We start from the raw sequence: 16,296 nt of genomic DNA on the forward strand, positions 1-16,296 counted from the left end.
AAATGCATCGCCAGAGCTAGCTCAGTGTTTGGAAGACTCCAAAGAAAAGTATGGGAGAGAAGTATTAGGCTGCCTAGCTAATGTAGGTCTAGTGAATGCCTGTGAAACCTGGACAGTATATCAGCACCATGCCAGGAAACTGAATTGTTTCCATTTGAATGTCTTTAGAAGAGTCTGAAGATCACCGGGCAGGATAAGGTGCAAGACATTGAGGTCCTTTTCCAAACTAAACTGCCAAGCATTCAAACTACTGCAGAGAACACAACTCCAATGGACTGGCCACATTGTTCAAATGCCAAAAGTACTTTTGCCTAAAAGACTATTTTATGGAGAACTCACACAAGGCAGTCACTCACATGGAAGTAAGAAGAAGTGATATAAATCTCTCTCAAGGTCTCTCTGAAGAACTTTGGTATTGATTGTAAGCCATAGGAGACACCTGCACAGGATAGCCCAGCATGGCATGCTATAAAGTCTGGAATTCCCTTGGCTGGGGAACCCTGTACTTCCCCCATAACTGTGGAGTGTTCTTTTTATATCAAAGGAAGAGGCTACAGAGCTCTAGATTGACTATAAGTCATAGTTTCATCAATCATCATGAATACTTACAAACAGGGGCAATCTTTGGCCAGACAGTTCTGTGGATCCCTGCTAAAGATCTCTAAAAATCCCTGAGGTAATTATAGAAAACAAAGACAGGAGGAGCTTGATTGGTGGATATTTTTGGTTTTCTGCTTAATAATGAGCTTGGGAGTTAAGCCAATGTTATTTATGCCCAAACATAAGTTTGTATGTTTGATGGGTTATGGAATCTGGGAGCCCCGTAGACCTCTCCTGGAATCTTTCCACTAGATCTGGCCTTTGCCGGAGGCCATAAGCCTTCCATTAGCCTAGCCCGGCATTGTCTGTTACCTCCATATTGCTTCCAGCTGCTTCCCACCCTTGATCCCATCAAAATCCCATTCTCTTGGTTCCTGGAGTCAGACCTCTAGTCACCCCAGTCCCAAATAGATCCTCCTTAGATTCCTCAAGATCCTTCCTGTACCCCTCCTCTAGTCACCTCAGACTACTTGACCACCCCTACATCCCTCCCACAATCTTTCTGTATATGTCTCATCTTGCCTCCATGAAGGCACTCAGATTCAATCTAGCTCAGAACAGATTCAATCTGGCCTGCAGGCATTAGTGGCACAAATGCTCAGGCTCCCTAAGACTCTCCCCAATATGGCGAATCTTTAATAAACTTTGTTTTTCTTTGGCTGAGAAGGCTTGAGTCAAATTCATTCGTACCTTGACCCCAACATAGTGATATCATTTTAGTCCTCTTCAAGAAGGAAGTACTTGTGTTGGTCGCCAAAATGGGCTCCTTAGCACTTAGTTCAACGAGTGCCCTTGAATAGTTTGGCTTTTGTTCCATTTGAGTAATTTAGTGTATTTCATTGAGCCTTAGTAAGTGCTAAGCCCCAGGCCCAAACCCCTATGTGGGTGTGGATTGGCAACTAAGGTGGGGCCCAAGGTGGGGCTAACTCCGGGGGGGGGGGGGGGGGGGGGGGGGAACGACCTAGTTTACATGTCTGGGACAGCAGAGGCTTTTAGACCACGTGGGTTTAAGTTCGCCTCTTTGTGACAATTTTAGGTCACGTGGGTGAGTCGCATGTGTGACTCACCCCTGACACTGAAAAAGATATAAAAACCAGAGGCTGGCTGTCTCTTCCTTGGAGCTCTTTGCCGCAGCAGTGGTGGCCCGTGACTCTGAGCCAACCCTTGTTCTGAGCTCCTGGGCTGAACCTAGATGTTGGTAACCATGAATTGCATTGGGTCTGTCTGTTGATGTTTGTAATTTGTTTGTATTTTGCTCTGAAGTTCAGTGTGCTGGCTTTTTCCCCTGAACTAAGTGAATGATATTTGTATGCTGAATTAAAGTAAGCTTGTCAACCCCTTCACCTTGCTTTCCTTAGTTAAGCAGATCAAAAGGACCTGTGCTGTTGGCAGCTTTCTGGGTGCTGGCTGTGGGTGGATCTTACACCCCCACTGAAGCTGCTAGCTGGATTGTTGAAACAGTACTGATTGAGGTTTAGACTTGAACCCCACCCTGGATCTTCCCACTTGATCTGGCTTTTCATGCCCAGATAGCCTAGCCTAGCCTTCCATTGTCTGGCTACCTCTGGATTGCCTTCTGCCTGTTTCCCACCCTAGATTCTTATCTAAATATCTATACCCTAGCTCTGTTAGCATCGGTATTTTGGGATCTCGAGCACCCCTCAACCCCAAACCTCATCAACACAATAAATATCTGAGACTGGATTTGAATTCAAGTCTTCCTGACTCCAGGCTCAGCCCTTGATTCACAGTGACACCTAGCTGCCTCTAAGAAAAAATATCCAGAGGTTCGGATGAGAGAAAGAAACAGATGGAGAGACAGAGACAGAAACAGAGAGAGGGAAGGAGAGAGGGAGACAGAAAAAGAGGGAGGAGAGAGGAAGGGACACGGAGGGGAGAGGGGAAGAGAGAGTGAGCGTTTCTATAGTGCTTTCAGGTTGGAAAGCGTTTTATAGATATTACCTCATTTTCTCCTCACAAGGACCCTGGGAGGTAGGTATTATTATCCTCATTTTACAGATGAAGAAACTAAGGCAGACAGAGGTTAAGTGACTTGCCAGGGTCACACAGTATCTGAGACTAGATTTGAACTCAGGTTTTCCTGACTCCTTGATATTTAAATTTGCAGTCCTACTTGAAGTATATCTCAGAGTACTGAAAGAACTGGTGAATTGAATTTCTAAGCCCACAGACACTGACGTTGCAACAACTCAAAAAGCATTTATTAGGTGCCTACTATGTGCAAGGCCCTGGGGATACAGAAACAAAAATGGGAAACATCACTGTCTAGAGGAACTCATATTTCAACTGATATCTTGGGTGGCCTGATCCTGAACAGTAAGTCATGATTCTCTCATCAAAACTTCTGAGTAGAACTCTAGGGAAAATCTGGAAAACAAAGCTTAGGTATGACTCAAGATATTAATAGGGTCCCTTCAAGAAGTAGGCCAGTGTGACTAGATCTTAGAAGGTGTGAAGGGGACTAAAGTGTAAGAAGACTGGAAGCAGAAAAGGAAAAATTTATAAAGAGCTTCATATGTCAAAGAGTTTATATCTTAATCTGGAGGTACCAGGGGACAACTGGAGTTCATCGAATTGGGGGGAATGACATGTTTGGACGTGTACTTTAGGAAAATTAGCAGCTGAGTGGAGAATAAATTGGGGTGAGGAGGGAGTGATTTAGCCATGAGGCAGCAAAGCCTTTCACATCTTATAATTTCATCTAGATTGAGGGAATGCCATTGGGGTAGACCTCTAATCAAGCCCCACCCCAGCCCCACCTGTGTATTATTAGATGGCACTTGTGATAGTCCAGGTGATAAAGGAGCTGAAATAAGGTGCTCTTGCAGCCTCAGAATACAGAGGCAACCTGAGCTGGTACTGGCTATTTTTTTTCCCTAGTGCCTTCAGGCTTCTGGTTGACCTCTTGTGCAGTTCTGAGGTTAAAAAAAAATCATTTGCTGTAGATTCTCATTGGAATTCTTGATCACTAATCACTTTGGTTCTTTTTATTTTCTTAGTACCATAAGTTTATTTTTGAAAATGTTGTAACCAAAATGGCCTTTGTTTTCTTTGAGTGACTCAATTTATCTCAGTGAGCTTTACTAGGTGCTAAGCCCCAGGCCCAAACCCCATTAGGTGTTAAGTAATCCATGTGGATGTGAACCTCCCAGGGTCCTAAGGGGAGAGGCCAACTCAAGAACCAATCACCAGAGCCTGAGCTCTGGTGATTCAGATGATGTTTGATGTCTGAAGCCCTATAAGAAGGGAGGACAGAGCCATTTGTGTGGGGCTCTGGAGATGGGGTTGATGAGGAGACTCTGGGCAGCTGTAGCTAAGGAGCCCTCCAGCTTGTAAACCCGGATGTTGAAACTTTGTTGAACTCTGGTAACTATGTGTTGGGATTGAATCAGTCAAAGTCTGTTGATGTTTGTAATTTGTTTGCATTTTGTTTTGAAGTTGAGGGTGCTGGTTTTTTCCCCTGAACTAACTGAATGATATTTGAATGCTGAATTAAAAGTAAGCTTGTCAACCCCTTCACCTTGCTTTCCTTAATGAAGCAGATCAGAAGAACCTGTGCAGTTGGCGGCTTTCTGGGTACTGGCTGTGGGTGAATCTTATACCCCCACAGAAGCTGCTAGCCAGATTGTTGAAACAAATGCACAAAAATGTTGAACCATTTCATGCATCTTCAGCAGCTGGAGCATCTCTGATGAGGATGGGATCTGAAACCCCTGAAAGAAAAGACCATGTCTTTGGGATCTGGACCCTGAAAAGGAAAAAGCCCCTGGGCTTTCCCATGAGGCCCAGATCCCCGGCTTTTGCCTAGGGCAATCAGCCCTTCCCAGTTAATTAACTGCCCTTTCTTTATCTGTACCTGACCCCACCCTAGACCTCCACTCCTTAATTCCCTATCCCTCCCAATTGGCTTTTCATTCCAGTCCCTTCATTCACTCCAAGAGCGGATAGAGAAAAGGCCAAAGGATTTTGTTCTTCTTTAACTGTTTCCTGGCCCCTTCTTATACAAATGGATTACTCAAAGACTGAAAGTGAGAAACTCCTTCTCATTGTCTGTTACTAGGCTCTCACATGCAAATGAAATAGCCACCTACTCCACCCCCAACCCTGTGCACCCCGGTGTGTGTGTGTGTGTGTGTCTGTGTAACTGTGGAAGATTGGGTTGTGTAGAAATTATAACTGTTATACAGGTCACTGTTATACAGATAACACACAGGAGGCACTGCAGTTTCTGGACTCTAGCCTCTAATAGGTTCACTCTTGATCTGGTCAGACAGGAAAGACAGCTTCAGAAGGGTTAATAATAAGCTTTATTCCACAAACTCCTACAGGATTCCCTAATCACTTCTCAAAGGGGGAGCTACTATCCCTACTTGATGGGGTCGATCAACACAGGCACAACTTTTGCATTCAACCCTAGAGGGCTCCCCTAAATCCCCTCAAGCCTCAATGGGGGCTGGTTGAGGCAAACACAGACTCCGCCCTCACAAGCCTTGATGGGTGCCAGTCAAGGCACACAGGCTTCCAGTTTGTGCATTCAACCCTAAAGTGTTCCCCAGCTCACTGACCAATGCCCACCTGTTTTATAGGGTAGCAGACAAAGAAGGCGCGTTGCCAGCAATAGCCTCACAAGTTTACATCACCTCATCCCTTAAGCACACATGTTTATATTATTTATCATTATATAATGCTGTGCAAATGTGTGGAGATATTTTTGAACCATGAGCCTGGGAAACTGAGATTGTTATGGCCATGGATCTTGGGAAACTGAACTCTTAGAATAACACCAAAATCTACCTGACTTACACTAAAATTCACCTTACTGATACATTTCCACAGCTCTTTCAGATTTTTTAAATGTATTTTTTATTTTTAGTTTACAACACCCAGTTCCACAAGTTTTAAGTTCCAAATTTTCTCCCCCTCCCTCTCCTGCCCCCCCCCCCCCGCCCCCAAGACGGCATGTAATCTGATACAGGTTCTACATATACCTGCACATTAAACTTATTTTCACAATAGTCAAGTTGTAAAGAAGAATTATAACCAATGGAATGAACCATGAGAAAGAAGAAACAAAACAAAAAAGAGAGAGCAAATAGTTTGCTTCAATCTGCATTCAGACTCCATAATTCTTTCTCTGGATGTGGATAGCTCTGTCCATCATGAGTCTTTTGGAGCTGTCTTTGAACCTTGGATTGCTGAGAAGAGCCAAGTCTATCAAAGTTAGTCATCACAGATACTGTGTGTCTGTAATCGTGTATAATGATCTCCTGGTTCTGCTCCCTTCACTCAGCACAAGATCATATAAATCTTTCCAGGTTATAATGAGATCCGTCTGCTCATTTCCCATAGCACAATAGTATTCCATTACATTCATGTACCACAATTTGTTTAACCATTCCCCAATTGATGGGCATCCCCTTCATTTCCAGTTCTTTACCACCACAAAAGGAGCTGCTACAAATATTTTTGTACATATGAGTCCTTTTCCCAGGTGTGTGATATTTTGGGACACAGCCCTAGAAGTGGTATTGCTGGGACAAAGGATATGCACATTTTTATAGCCCTTTGGCTTTCAGATCTACACAGCGATTCTTTCACCATAATCTGTGAAGACTGTAGGTGAAGTATTGTTATCTGCTTTTGAGAAGATACCCACACTAATAATACACAATTAGTGTAGCTATGAATTGATCCAACGAGAAAAGTGATGAAAATGGTCATATCTTTTGACAGTGAATTATCTCTAATTGCATACAACCCAAGGAGGTCAAAGGCAGATGGAAAGGTCATACATACATACATACATACATATATACATATTTTCCTGGATGCAGTTTTTGTGATAGCAAAAAAATGGGTGGGGGGAGTAAATACCTGATTGGGGAAATAACTGAACAAATTTTAGTAAAGAAAATTTAACAGATTATGTCTGTGCTTTAAGAAATGACAAATATGAGGAATTCAAAATAACCTGGGAAGACTTTATACCTGGTAGAGAGTAAAGAAAGTGAAACCAAGAGAACAATATCCATAATGACCACAATAATGTAAAGGAAAATACTAAAAGACATTTTGATGAATGTAATAACCAATCTTGATTCCAGAGAATTCATGATAAAATATATTTCCCTCTTCTCTCTAGGCAATATGCTATAGACCCAGAAAATTATATACCCTCTGGACATAGCTGATGTGTGAGTTCATTTTGCTTTATTGTAGCTTTTTGTTACAAGGAGAGGTTTTTATGGGGGGGTGGGGGTGGGGAGAGTGTATTAGGAATTGGCCAATATGAAAAAAACATAGACATCAGGAAACTGAAGCTCAGTAGGATACAGTGATTTACCTAAAGTTACCCAGCTAATAAGTGTCAGGGCTGGTACTTTAAGGCTAGACCAAGCTACCTCCCCAATAGGGTCAAGAATAGAGTCAGCATCTGAGGGTATCATTGTTTGCCTGTGCCTATTTGTGCCTAGTGGTTAGTGAATATGGTCTTACCGAGAATAAGCAATTTACTACATAGAAAGATTAAGTTCATTTAAAAATATGTATTTATTATATGCTGCCTGTATACAAAGCTCTGTGCTAGATGCTGGAGATAACTCTCCCCGCCACCCTCCTAAATTAATAGCTTCTGTCCTCAAAGAGACTATATTCAACAGGTAAGATACAACATGTAAATACAAGTATTTATTAAGTAATACAAAAGATTAATAAGTGCTAACAACTAGGGATTTCAGGGAAAACCTAGGCGAGGTTGAGCCTGTGCTTTGTAGGAAGCTTGATGTTTAAATGACAATGACCAGAAAGGTTTAAAAGATGACCAACCAGATAAACAATTGCTTTGTAGGGAGATGTTGCTGACTGTAGACATTTTTTTATTAAATACTTTACTATAAAGTTACAGAAAATGGAAAAAATACAACCAGTACAGGAAAAAATAGGAAAAAATAACAGAGAAACAGAACTTTTCAATGTCACTGGTAGAAAATAGGAAATAACAAGTGACAATATGTTTTAAGGTTCGCAAAACACTTCATATATATTATCTCATCTGACTCTCACAATCACCCTGTAAGATGAGTGCTTATGGATGTTATCATCTCCATTTTCCAGATGAGGAAACTGAGGCTCAGAAAGGTTAAATGATCTGCCCAGGGTCACACAGCTAGGAAATGCCTGAGGCAGTATTCAGTCAGTCAACATGCATTGGGCATCTACTATGTGTGAGGCTGCCGTTCTGAGGCTACAAAGACATTTCTGCTCTCAAGAAGTTCACAATCTAAGCAGGTCTGCTATTTCCACTATGCTATGTAATGAACAGTAAGAATTCATCATTTCCTGCACAGGCCTGCATCTTTGTCCTGTGGTGCCTGGACACTGCCTACGTCACCATGAGGTGAGCAGGGAGTTTAAACCCTGTCATCTGCCTGGGCAGTCCAAGGCTGGCTGGTATCAGAAGTCATGACAGTCTCATTCTTTTTGCATTTAATGCCAAGGAAACTGAAGATTTTCATCAAGAGCAAATCAACAATCTCTTCCTCCTCAGAAGGCTACAGGGAGAAAAAAGGAAAACAGACTTGTCAAACAGCCCCAGTTAGCAAAGTCTAAAATTGTGAATACGTAGAGGCCTAGAAACAGTCACTTATTAATGAACTGAACTATTCGGAACACAGTCATCTGCATAGTTTCTGGTCTGCCTTGTTAGCCTATGGTGGCTCCCTCACCTCGAGGTCCCATACCCACACCACTTACTCCCACTGCTCACCTCTCCCCTTCAGCACTTCAGAGGTGAGAGGTGAGAGGCGAGAGGAACGAAATCATAGGATTTAGAGCTGGAAGAGACCTTAGAGATTATCTCGTCGAACTGCTTCATCTTGTAGATGGAGAGACTGAGGCCCCGAAAGGTGAAATGCAATTCAATTCCACAAACATGTAATAGCCAGGCTCCAATGAGTGCAAATAATAAATCGCCATGAAGTGGTCACATTATTCACATTAGCACTGTTTGTGAGGTAAATAGAATGTGAAGACTTCACAGGGAAGATATGTATAAAAATATATATATATACACTAAGAAATGTTTAAAAATCAAGAAATAGAGAAATAAGGAAGTGGAAAAATTCTGAGGCCATAAGAGTCTGATGGCTCAGCCTCTGGGAAAGTTTATCCTGAAACTTTTTGTTCTTACTTATGGTTCTGGTTTAAAGATTTGCTCAGTAAGAACAGGGCCACTGTGACCTGCTTTCCTTTACTGTAAAAGTACTGTGAAAGAATGGAGAGGGTCTCCCCCTCCCCTTATCCTATTCTCCTTCTTTAGGTTTATAGATGTCACCTCAGTTGTAATCATCAACTAAGGGAATGAGAATTGGAGTTTCTGTGCTTCAATTTCCCGGTTCTTTGTCTAGCTTTCGTGCTCAGATTGTAAGCCCACCTCCCAGCCAATGGTGAGAAGGGTCACAGGTAGGCCGGAATTCTCTTGTGTTAGGTATAATTATTGGTGCTTTGCTCCTTGTAAAGCATCTCCCTTGCTAGATCTGTTCTAGCAGAGGATGCCCTATTCTCAAGAATTGAATAAAAATTTATTTCTGTACCCACTCTGAGATGGCTCCTTATTATAAATTAACTTTCAATTGGTGAGAGTCTTTCATCCCACACACACTGTATACTTCCATTGGGCTGCAACTGATGAGGTTAAAGAAAAATGATGAAGGTAAAGGAACCATATGTTTTTGGTGGTACTTGAGACCCCCAAATATCAACATGCCGGGTCCTGCCAAATGAATTCGACTGAAGTCTTCTCAGCCAAGGAAAACAAAGTTTATTAAAGATTTGCCATAATGGGTAGTCTTAAGAAATCTTACCATTTGTGATGCTTGTTTTCACAAGTGGGCCAGACTCAATCTACTGAGCTAGATTGAATCTGAGTGCCTTCGTGGAGACAAGATGGAGCTTATATACAGAAAGACTGTGTGAGGAATTGAGGGGTGGTCAAGTAGTGTGAGGAGGGGTTTAGGGAGGGTCTTGACTAGAGGTCAGACTCCAGGAAACAAGAGAATAGGATTTTGATGGGATCGAGGGCGGGAAGCATCCGGACAATAGAAGGCCTGACTAGGTAGAGATTTGGGCCTAGATAATGAAAGGAACTAGTGGGAAGATTCAAGGAGAGTTCAAGGGGGTCCCCAGAGACTGTACCCCATCAGGTTCAAGGGGGTTCCCAGAGACTGTACCCCCATCAGAACCAATGACCATTTTTACATAATTATATGTACCTTCAAATTTTGTGAATTTGATTATACTCTACGGAATTCATTGTTAGCATTAATTGGAACTTAGCTGTATTAAGTGTCCATTATGTGCAAGGCACACCTCCAATGACTTGCTCAATCCTTATTCTTGACCTCTCAGCAGCCTTTGACACCGATCTCCCTCTCTTCCTGATACTCTTCTCTTCCTAGGTTTTCAGAACACCTCTCTCTCCTGGTTCTCCTCCTACTTACCACACTGCTCCTTTCTCAATCTCCTTTGCTAGATCTTCATTCAGATCGTAACCTTCTAACTGTAGATGTCCCTCAGGGTTCTGTTCTGGGCCCTTTTCTCTTCTCCCTCTATTTAATACTTCACTTGGTGATCTCATCAGCTTCCATTGATTTGATTAACTATCTATGCTGATGTTTCTCAAATCTACCTATCCTATCCTAACTTCTCTGCTGACTTCCAATCTTTCATCTCCAATGACTTTTCAGACATCTTGAACTGGATGTCCAATAGATATCTTAAATTCAACATGTCCAGAACTCATTATCTTTCCCCCAAACCACAGATGGGGAAACCTTCAGCCTCAAGGCCACATGTGGCCCTCTAGGTCCTCAAGTGCAGCCCTCTCACTGAATATAAACTTCACAGAACAAATCCCATCAATAAAAGGATTTATTCTGTAAAACTTGGACTCAGTCAAAAGGCACCCACCCCTGCCTAAACCCTCCCCACCTTCTAACTTCCTTATTACTATTAAGGGCAATAACATCCTCCCAATCCTTCAGACTCCCAACCTAAAAGTCATCCTCAACTCATCATTATCTCTTACTCCCCACATCCAATCTGTTGCCAAGGCCTGTTGATGTCAGTTTTGCAACATTTTTCTAATATACTCCCTTGTGTAATCTATCCTCTATCCACCAAGATCTCTCTAGGATCAAATACAAAATCCTCTATTTGAAGGATTTGCTCAAAGCCCTTCATAACCGAGCCCCTTCCTACCTTTTCTATCTTCTTACACCTTATTCCCTGACACATACAAGTTTATTAACACTGGCCTCCTGTTTATTCCTTGATATGACATTCCTTCTCTTGGAACAAGATGCTTCGTCCCTCAGCTGCAGACCTTTTCTCTGGATTTCCCCAGTGCCTGAAATGCTCTCCCTCCTCATTAATGCCTTCTGGCTTCCCTAAAGCTCAACTAAAATTCCACCTTCTGCAGGAAGCCTTTTCAACCCCTCTTCATTCTAGTTGCCTTCACTCTTTAAATGAATTCTTTCTTTATCCTGTACATAACTTGTTTGTACATATTTATTTGCCTGTTATATCCCCATTAGAATGTAGGCTCCTTGAGGACAGGGACTGTCTTTTGCTTCTTTTTGTATCCCTAGCACTTAGCACAGTGCCTGGCTCTTAATAAATGCTGATTGATTGACTGACTGGAGGCACTGTGTTGGGCACTGGGAATACAAAGACAAAGACTACCAGTCAGTCCCTATCCTCAAGGAGCTTAAGTTTTATTTGATGATATATCTAGATAAGTATACACAGGATGATTCGGGGAACAGTGAGAAGGCACTAACAATTAGCAAGATCTGGAAACGTTTCCCCTTGGAGATGGTACGTAATCTGAGCCTTGAAGTACAAGAGAGATTCTAACAGGCAGAGGGACAGCCTGGGTAAAGATAGAGAGATGAGAGATGGAGCCATCAGTTCTAAGAACTGCAAATAGAGGAGTTTGTCTTTCTCCTTTTAAAAAAAAAACTGTATTCCCAGCAACTAGCCTGACACATGGTAATTACTTAATAAATGCTTATTGAAAGGTTGATCAGTGGTATATACAGCACAGAAAGGGGAATAATGCACAGCAAGACTGCAAGGTAGGCTGGAGTCATACTGTGAAGGGCTTGCTTTAAAAAATGCCAAGCTGATAAAGTTATCTTTTCTTCCCCTAGAAATAGTAGGGAGATAACTGAAGCTTTGTCAGCAGGGGGAAGACATTGTCAGAATCAGGTTCTCCTGTGATATGCCCTCCAATAAAAATAGGGAGGTGGTTTCTATTTTGTCAGGAAGCCCCCTTTGAGTTGGGTAAGTGTGACTCACTCTCTCAGGGCCTGTTCATTCCTAGGTAAACAAGTAGGCTTGAGTTTCTAACTTGTTCAGAACTGCAGTCTGAACCCTGGCCTTTGGTGACCATACTGCTACAGAAACAACCTGCTTGAGGAGTTGAGTCTTTAAGGTTTTAAGCAGAGGGTAGGTAGGTTATAATAGGGAGGCCTTTTTGGTTATGAGTTGGTCTTGATGGCCTTCTAACTCCAATGCCTCCTCTCCCACAAAGCTGTCCTTGATCTCCCTGGTCAGTGACAACAACCTTTCCTCTTAGGCCTCACACAGTATTGTTCTTACACTTCTCTAATGGACTCATGTATAATATTGTTTATGATAGATGGTTGTCTTTTGTGTCTTAGCCCTCTTACTAAATGGTATCCTGCTTGACAGGAGAGACCATGTTTTAAGTAAACTTTAATTCCCTACACTGGGCTCTCTGCACAGTAAAGACTAAATAAATGCCCTTTGTATTGTACTGCATTTGTCTTCATAGTGAGGCCTGCTTTCCCATGGACTTGAAGAGGAAGGCCTGGACACTTGTCAAAAGTTTCACTTTAGTAAATATTTTTCCAGCAAGATCAGCTTGACAATATAGCCTTAAGAGGTTAATAATTGCACAAATGACAATAGCTGGCAAAAGTCTCCTTAGCTTGGGCCTGAGATTATTATTATCCCATCTCTTTCCAGAGTAACTTTCCTCCTTCTAGGAATATTATTTTGTCTTAAAAAATACCTTTAAGTCATAATAGGAGAAGCATGGAGTAGGTTACCTCTATGTCAACCAATGATACCGAGATAAAGCTAGATACAGATTTGTAAAAAACCAGAATCCAATTCTCATGAATATCTTTGCCAGCTACTAAGCTTTAAAAACCTGCCTCCTTAAAAAGAAGGATGAGTACAGGCCATGAGGAAGGTTTCCTCTCAAAACTGGAACTAGTAGTTTTTGTACCTGGGTTAGCAGTACAAAACGTGCCCTGCTGAAATGGCATGAAATGCTTTCTCAATCAAGCTGGGGGAGGGGGAGGTGGTGACCTCAGGAAATTGCTGGGAGTTCACCTGGGGAATGGCCATCAGGACAAAGAGGACACCGAATTATTCTTTCATATTAGGTACAGAGCTCAGTTGTTCTATGCTGCCCAAAGCCCGAAAGTGCCATCAGCATCCCTCTAAATGTTGTCACCCTGGGCTGGCCCAGTGGCTCTGCTCTTGTTATGATTCCGTTTCCTCTCTAACATTCCAAAGATGAACTCTACAGGATCCCCAAACCGACAGAATAATAATGAAGATAGATAGCATCCAGATGGCACTGTGGAATCTCATCTGACCCTCACCACAACCTTTTGAGGTAGGTGCTATTATTATCCCAATTTTCCAAACGAAGAAAAGGAGGACAAGAGAAGGTAAGTGACTTACACAGAGCCACACACCCAGTAAATATCTAAGATGGAATTTGAACTTAGGTCTGTACTGACTCCAAATCTAGCACTCTTCCTTTGGTTGTCCTACTTAGCTGTCTCTTGAAGCTCTGTGTAGGTTTATGCAAGAGCGAAAGGCTCCCTCTCCTCAAAGAGTCATTCTAAACATATATTGGGGAAAAATATGGAGAGCTTGATTCTCTTCTTAGCCTGAATTTATCTTAAGGAGAGGATAAATGATGGACCTCAACAGGCTGTTCCCTGCTTCCCTCGAGGGGGTTGGTACCACTGCTAGGAGAGGCAGTCAGACAAGACCAAGAGTGAACTGACCCACCCTCCCAATAACACGCTGTCCACCACTCTAGGCTGGGCCTCATTTGTCTGCATATTGACTTCAACAAGCTTAATCAATCAATCAATAAACATTTATTAGGCACCTACTTTGCACCAGGCACTGTGCTAAGCATTAGGGTTACAAAAAGAAGCAAAAGACAGTCCCTGCCCTCAAGAAGCTTACAATTCAATGGATTACAATCTAATGGATTAGTTTACCTGATGATATTTTTGTTCCTCACTAAAGGCAACAAGGATGACAGAAACAAACAGATTCAGCACCACAAACGTCATAAAGATGATACAGGAACCAATCAAGAAAGAGCCCAACACAGGGTTAGAATCCAAGACCTAAAACAAACGGAAGCCAAATGAATGCTATTGGCTCTATCTGTAAGAGGTTCCCCCCAAATAGAAAGCTGGCCCAGCAGTCCATAGGACTGTATCTAGCTCCAACTTTAGGGAAGCAGGCTACTGCTCACTCAGGATGATCTATACAGCTGCTACCTGGGGGAAAGGAAAGGGAAAATATTGTCACAGTGCCTTCCTTACGACTTTAAGCAAGTCTTCTCCTCTGTGCCTTAGTTTGCTCATGACATGAGGGGGTTAGATAGCCCTCTTCTTGCCCAGGTCTGAGAACAATCCCTGGGAGGAGGCCCACCTATTCTCCTCTCTGGGAATGAACAAAATGAGGAAGGCAAGAGGGAGTGAAGGTTGGGGTAGGGAGGTGTGGGAGGGTAATGTTCCCTAAAGAGGGAGGCTCAGTCTGGCTGTTTTCAGGACCAGACAAAAATGATGTGTTTTCTGGTGGATAAAGACAGGGACACCTGAACATCTGACCTCTGACTTCTCTGCCCAGCCTGTCACTGAGATACTCTATGACAATCAATATACAAGTTTCTCAGTCTAGCTGGGCTTGCTCCGCCATTTTTGCCAAGCATGTCATGGCCTCTGCACAATGACCCAGCAGCTTTCTGGGAAACAGAGATGATGAAACACCCTTGAGTAGCATGTGCTTCCTATCGTACCACGGCCATCACTCCTCTCTGTCATCCTCTGGGAAAGAAACCCAGGGGACAGAAGCTACAGTTACCTCTTCATAGTTGAAGATCCCCAGTTGAAGGCTGACCATTGTCTCTGCTGCATCAAAAAGGGTTTTGTAGGAATGAAGATTCCAGCCAAATATCAAGTTTGTCTGCCAAAGAAAGGGAGCTTAAGTATTACTATCGGACAAAAAGCTCAGTGGTACAAACCAAGAGGGATTCTGTTCCCCACAGTGTGCAAGGTCACTGTCTGTCATTCAAGTTAGACATCTACATTCATCTAGCCACGGTGGAGAGGAAGCTAGCTGTGATGGAGTAGAAGGAATAGTGGGGCTTGACACAGACAACGTGAGCTCAAATCCAGACTTGCTATGAGTAATAAACAAAGCAGTAAATCAGTCAAGTATTTATTAAGTGCATACTATGTGGTAGGCACTATGCAAAAGGCTGGGGATATAAAGGAAGGCAAAAACAAGGTCCTAGTCCACAACGAGGTCACTACAAGCACTCAATCAACGTTTACTGAATGAATGAATCACTGACTAAGATCTGGATTTAAATCCTGCCTCAGCCACTTAAATGCTATGTGATCTTGGACAACTCACTGGGCCTCATTTTTCTCCCTGGTGAAGTTGGGGAGTAAGACTAGATAACATTTAAAGTCTTTGCCAACTCTAAATCCTATGATCATTATTAGATCTAGAGCATGCCTTTCTCCCATTTTACAAATGAGGAACTGTGGCCCTGAGAGCTAAGTGGCTTGCCAAGGGTAATATAGGTAGGAAGCAGCTGAGGTAGGATCTGAATCCAAGGCATTATTCAGTTGATTGAGTCATTCAATAAACACTAATTGAGTGGCTCCTATGTTTATTGTATTTGCTACCTCCTTTACACAGCCCAACCAATGCAACTGCTTTGCAAAGCAACCAGAGTGCTTTGCCAATGCTGCAAAAAAATGGTCTACAACCTTTCATATTAGGGTAGGTGGAATGGGCTGGGGTGAACACACATTTCAGAAGTTCCTCAATGGAAGTAAGGAAATAAACATTTATTATGTGCAAGGTGCTATGCTAATTGATTTACAAATATAATCTCATTTTATCCAGACAATAAACTGGTTCAGGAAACTGAGGCAGAGGTAAAGTGACTTGTTCAGGGTCACATAGCTAATATGTGTCTGAGGCTGGATTTGAACCAGAGTTTCTGATGACATTCACAGTCTGCTGAACTGAAAGTTTCCTGAATATGTTTTGCATGACTGCACATGTATAATCTAAAGTAAATTACTTGCTTTCTTGAGGAAGAGGAAGAGAAGAGAGTGAGGGAGAGAATTTAGAACTCAAATTTTTTTTCCTTTCTTTTTCCCTTTTTTTTTTTTTGAGGCAACTGGGGTTAGGTGACTTGCCCACAGTCACACAGCTAGTAAGTGTCTGAGGTCAGATTTGAACTCAGTTCCTTCTGATTCTAGAGTCCTTTGCTCTATCTACTATGCCACCTAGCTGCTCTGGAATTCAAAA

At 42.5% G+C, this 16,296-nt stretch overlaps 1 protein-coding gene across 1 annotated transcript in view; it reads right to left on the reverse strand.

The window, feature by feature from the left end:
* Window positions 1-16,296, reverse strand: part of PKD1L2 (polycystin 1 like 2) — a 154,643-nt gene that overhangs the window by 16,757 nt on the left and 121,590 nt on the right. The window contains exons 41-43 of the mRNA XM_036749929.1: window positions 14,830-14,931; window positions 13,956-14,087; window positions 8,037-8,171 (exon numbers count right to left, since the gene is read on the reverse strand). Of these exons, the coding sequence (XP_036605824.1) occupies window positions 8,037-8,171; window positions 13,956-14,087; window positions 14,830-14,931 (369 nt within the window). The remainder of the gene's footprint in view (window positions 1-8,036; window positions 8,172-13,955; window positions 14,088-14,829; window positions 14,932-16,296) is intronic.

This window comes from Trichosurus vulpecula, chromosome 3 (genome assembly GCF_011100635.1).
Source record: "Trichosurus vulpecula isolate mTriVul1 chromosome 3, mTriVul1.pri, whole genome shotgun sequence".
Classification (NCBI taxonomy): Eukaryota; Metazoa; Chordata; class Mammalia; order Diprotodontia; family Phalangeridae; genus Trichosurus; species Trichosurus vulpecula.